At 34.3% G+C, this 5,201-nt stretch overlaps 1 protein-coding gene across 1 annotated transcript; it reads right to left on the minus strand.

Moving 5' to 3' along the window:
* On the minus strand, nt 1-2,943 carry LOC124896006 (pentatricopeptide repeat-containing protein At5g46100). Its single transcript, XM_047406912.1, has 2 exons — nt 2,552-2,943; nt 1-1,683 (listed from the first exon to the last, which is right to left on the minus strand). Exon 2 carries the CDS (start codon nt 1,521-1,523, stop codon nt 84-86), a length of 1,440 nt encoding a protein of 479 aa, XP_047262868.1. The 5' UTR covers nt 1,524-1,683; nt 2,552-2,943; the 3' UTR covers nt 1-83.
* Nucleotides 2,944-5,201: the final 2,258 nt, after the last annotated feature.

Genomic DNA, 5,201 nt, shown 5'->3' on the forward strand with positions numbered 1-5,201 from the left:
GCATAAAACCAGATTATTTTGGTTTGACATTCATATGGATCAACAAAGACATTGTGGTCATAATCAGTAACTGGAACAAGACATCAAGTCCCAGGATCCATATGTTTACACATCAGTTCAGCCTGTATTGAATCAGCTGCTTCCCTTACTTTCCTTCTATCCCAAAATCCACCCACCACAACAGCCCATGTTTGTTCATCTGGAATGCATCCATCAGTCAACATTTCCTCAACAATCCGAGCAACCTTGTGCACATCTCCTTTCTTGCAGAAATGGTTGACTAAACTCTCAAAAGACTTGGGCTCAACTGAGATGGCTCTGGTGCGCATGCTTAGATATAATTGAAAAGCTCGCTTTGGATTATTCACAGCACACAGGCCTCGGACTACTGCATTATGGATCTTCACATGCAAGCTCCAAGTTAATCGGTTTGGAGATATTCCACTAAGAATCATTTCATCAAGATAGTTGGCTGCTTCATGAAACTTGTTATTCTCACAAAAGCCATTGATGACTTTCCAATATAACCCTGCATCAGGTTTACATCCCTGAAGTTTCATTCGGTCGAAAATCTCTAAGGCTTCTCCAACTTTACCTTCTCCACAGAGTCCGTGAATTAAGGTGCTGTACGTTATCATATTTGGAGCCTTATGTTCACGAATCATTATCTCCAATAGCTCCATTGCTTCATAGGAACGTCCACCCTTACAAAGACCATCCATCAAAGAACTATAAGTGAACACATTGGGCTCAATACCTTTGCTCCTCATGTCCTCAAGCAATCTCATTGCTTCATCCAAGTTATTTGATTGGCAAAAGCCATGAATCAAACAAGTATAGGTGACTACAGTAGGCAAACAACCATTTGCTTCCATCTCCATCAGAAGTTCTTTTGCTTCAGTAGCCTTGCCCAACCTGCAAAGCCCATTAATGAGAGTCCCATACGTATAGGAATCCGGTGTAAATCCACGCTTGGGCATCTCACGAAAAATACGAAAAGCAGAATCCATTGTTCCACTGTTCTTGCAGAGAGCTTTAATCAAAATATTAAACGAAGCAACACAAGGAGGAATGCCCACCCCCCTCATGTAACGATAAAACCTTAAAGCAGTTTTTAAACGGTTTTCATCAACAAGTACAGAGAACACTGTAATATACGATATCTGGGTTGGCTCACAATCATACTCCCTCATCTTTTGAAAAACCCTGATCACCTCAAGTGGCTTGTGAACCCGCCCATAGGCTCGATAGATTGAGAGGAATATATCCTCGGTAATCTTACAGCTCTCATCCTTCATCCTGACAAGCATTTCCTCTGCTAAATTAAAATGATTTGCAGAAAGCAATCTCGAGATGATGAGACCAAATGTGCTACGGTCATGTCGGAAGCCATTGGAGTACTCTGCTGTTGCTGCATCAAATATAAGAACCGCTTTTTGCACATCTTTTTCTGCTCGAATCAGCTGTTCAACAAAAGCCGCTGTGACTTCTTTTGGCCATTTGATTTGTATCTTGCTACCCATTAGTTCAACACTTCTCTTCAAATGCTGCAATCCCTTTCCAGAAATATGTACCTCAAATTTTAGCTAATATCATTAGCTTTTCACTGATTAAAGTTGTAACAATAACAATGCTTCTTGCAGATCCTATGTATTTGAAGTATCCAATATTTGAGTTGAGTAACTGTAATTCCAATAGAAAATTCATTAGGGTCTAATATCTTCAACCGTGTCACTAGCTAAAGAAATGCCAAACTCACAAGATTTTCTAGCAGGTATTGCATCAAACAAGTTGGTTTTCATCGTACAAAACAAAATTCAAGCTCAAAATACACTGGTACAGGAAAATCAAAACTAATGAATCTATTATATTTCCAGGCAAAGATGATTTACTTTGATCAAAAATTTAACCTTTAGATGGATCAACAAAAAATACTGAGGTGAATCAAGATTTAGAGGCAGTGGATGCACGAGTGCCTTTAATGTCAATCTACCATAACCACCTAAGTTGTGCGGCCTCTTCATTTTCGATGCCGCACCCCTGTAGGGTTCTCCAAAAATACACTGCTTTTGGAGAATCCGACACGCACCCATTCACAGTTTTTGAAGAGTCCAAGCAACATGGATAACCACATATAGTGACTAGAAAGATGGCATGTTGAAAACAGAAAAGGAGAGCATGAATGTATTATTGCTAACGCTCAACCAAAGGACTAAAGAATTTAGAATTTTCAATGTTATAGGAGTCGAGAAAGAGTGAAAACAGCAAACTTACTTCATTATACACCAACCCGTATTACGAGAATATGTGAAAAGAGAATGACACAATTCCTAATCCACTACAATAAATAGCGTAGAAAACAACACCAACTCCAAATTAAGCATTTCGACAAACACCTTTCCTGCATTATTTTCGCACCTTGTTGCATCTATTACTTCCACTAAACTAACTCCACATTTTTTCATACAAAAAAAAATAATATTTAACCAGCTTCCGAATTTACACTTCTTTCAAAAATATAATAACAGCAGACAATTAAGTAAAAAAATACCTCTAGGTCTTTCTCATGATGATTGTGCAAATAAGTTCTCTGAGGCCAAACTAGTGAACCCAATGCTATATACTAGTATAATTTTGTGCACATTCAACACAACGCAAAAGTGTTGTAGTATATATTTTTTTATGACAAACGATTAACTACACGAATTTATTTATGAAAATAATTTTAAACTTTATTTAGGAAAAGAATTTTAAGCTTATTGTGTCTGATAGGAATAAATTTATATCAATGTTAAATCGAAACAATATGTAATGACCAGCATGTGCTTCTCATTCATCATAAGTGTCAGAAATAATCCTTTAGTATGAAAATGCATTTGATGTACTAAAGTTATACAATACCCTTTAGCACAAAATTAAGTTGAACGTATCTTTGCTGATTTAGTTTTGGATTAAGTTTAAACAAGAATCAACTTCAAACGAGCACTCTTGCCAGCAATTTTAAAAGTTGGACAATTGGAGCTAGTCGGCCCAATTTAATTCTGATTTTTAGTCATTTGTCCGTCGGTCGCATGCAGTCTCTATACTCAATTGATACACTTTTATTCCATATTGATACACTTTTATACTACATTAATATACTTTGATACCGCATTGATACACTTTTATACCACGTTGATACAGTATCTATACCACATAAATACACTTTTTACAGAGAAAATTTGTACAAGCACATACAGTAGAACTGATTAGTAGAACTATTACAAATAATAATGAAAGAAACACTGAATGTTTCCCAAAGTGTAGAACAAAACATCAATAATCTGTCAACTTGCTTCATAAGTGCGCTGCCAAGAGTCAAAACTTACCATTGTATGATCTAGCAGTCAAGGAAAAGGTCACATGAATTCAGATGGTCAGACCTTTGATGTAAATTGGAGGTTAGGTCACTGAAAGACACACATTACACGGAAGAACCCTCTGTGAATTGAGTAGAACGGTAAGAGATGTAAATAATACATAGGTATAACCTGCCAATGTAATGCAGAATAACAAATCAATAGAACGTACAAGCATTCACAACCTGTTTGGCCAAGCGCGTTTGTGATAAAACAAATGTTCTTGAAAATATTGGCAAATATTTGTTTTCAGCGAAGGTTTAACATATTTGCAATGTCAACAAACAGAACTGAAATGGCTAGAAATGGAGTTTTGTAATTTCATGGCCATTTTATGTCTTTTTTTCAGCCGACTAGCTATTTTTGTCCTTTCCCCAAAATATAAGGAGTTAGCGGTCCTAATATCAACCAAATTAAAGATCTATGAGTAATCATTTCTAACGCAACCAACCATTTATTAATCTATTTTTGAGTAAGAAGTTATGACCATTTTACTAAAGACTGGCCGTACTGAAAGGTTGAGGGCGCTGGAAAGGGGCAGGTTGCTATAGTGACATGTACAACAGTTTGTCACCCATTTTTTATCGGTTTCAGCCTTCAAACTCCAAAATTTCATTTCTAAGTCCTAAAGGGACTATTTTCTCTTGATTTGGTGAAAATGAAAATACTTTGTTGAGGTAAATTTTTTACTTCATTTTCATATTAATTACTTTGTTTATCTTCCCAGATCACTATAATGGAAAAACCGTGGTGAAATTCTTGTGATTTAGATCCCTAGGCTCATGAATTACGAATATATGTATTTTCACCTAGAATTGATTTTAAATTCTAAATTGGTTCTTTCTAGTATGGAAGATGGTAGTTGGGGACTTTAAATTCAATAAATGTGGGACCTTTAGCTTTAAAACTTCATTAATGGAGTTGAGTTAAGCTTGAAGAAACTATTTGATGATTAATTGACCCTTAGTAAACTTGTAGATCGTGAATAAGGGTAGAATTAGTGACTTTGAATTTTCAAGGTATTTGTTTGAAGAGTAGTTTATTAAGTGCTTATAATTATTGTTTGTAAGATGATTAACCTTCAAAAATTATGTTTGTTATTTGTTGCAACAGCTTGACTCTCGGGTAGATTATGATTTATGAGTAGTAGACTGTGATTAGTAATTGTATCCATAATGTAGATTTGACCGAAAAAATCATGCTTAGACTTGAGGGTGTTGATACCTAATTTTCACCCTCCACGACTAAATTTAACCCTGAATTTCTTCAATTTTTAATAAAACTGAAATATTTATTTCATTCGTATAAATGCGCTCTAAAATATTTATTTGAGTTAATTTTGTCATTTAATTGACGATTATTCATTTTCGTATTTACATATGCGAAATTGTATAAATTTTATTACTCAAATGAACATTTTTATCGAAATTGGACTTTTAATGATTAAACTTGAAAATTAATCTAAACGGATAAAGTCTTAATCTAAATAAAATTTATTTTCAAAAATTAATTTATTTGGAGAAATACTTATTTGATTTTATTAAATCAAGAAGCTCAGGATTACAGAAAATATTAATTCAATTGATTTTCAATTTGATCAAAATTAAATAAATTTGGCTAAATTTTAAATTCCAATTGTGGTTATATTTTAAATAACTCTAAATTCTCAAAAACTCTCATAATTTCTACTCAATTCCCACCAAAATTAAATTCAAATTTTGAAATTCAAAAACTGTACTACATTGTACAATTCTCCCATCAACCTTGTCCTTTTTACAATTTTGAAATTCAAAATCGTACTAC

This window comes from Capsicum annuum, chromosome 2, assembly GCF_002878395.1.
Source record: "Capsicum annuum cultivar UCD-10X-F1 chromosome 2, UCD10Xv1.1, whole genome shotgun sequence".
Classification (NCBI taxonomy): domain Eukaryota; kingdom Viridiplantae; phylum Streptophyta; class Magnoliopsida; order Solanales; family Solanaceae; genus Capsicum; species Capsicum annuum.

Excerpts from the sequence above, each read along its gene's own strand:
- LOC124896006 (XM_047406912.1), bottom strand. The coding sequence starts at position 1,523 with ATGGGTAGCAAGATACAAATCAAATGGCCAAAAGAAGTCACAGCGGCT.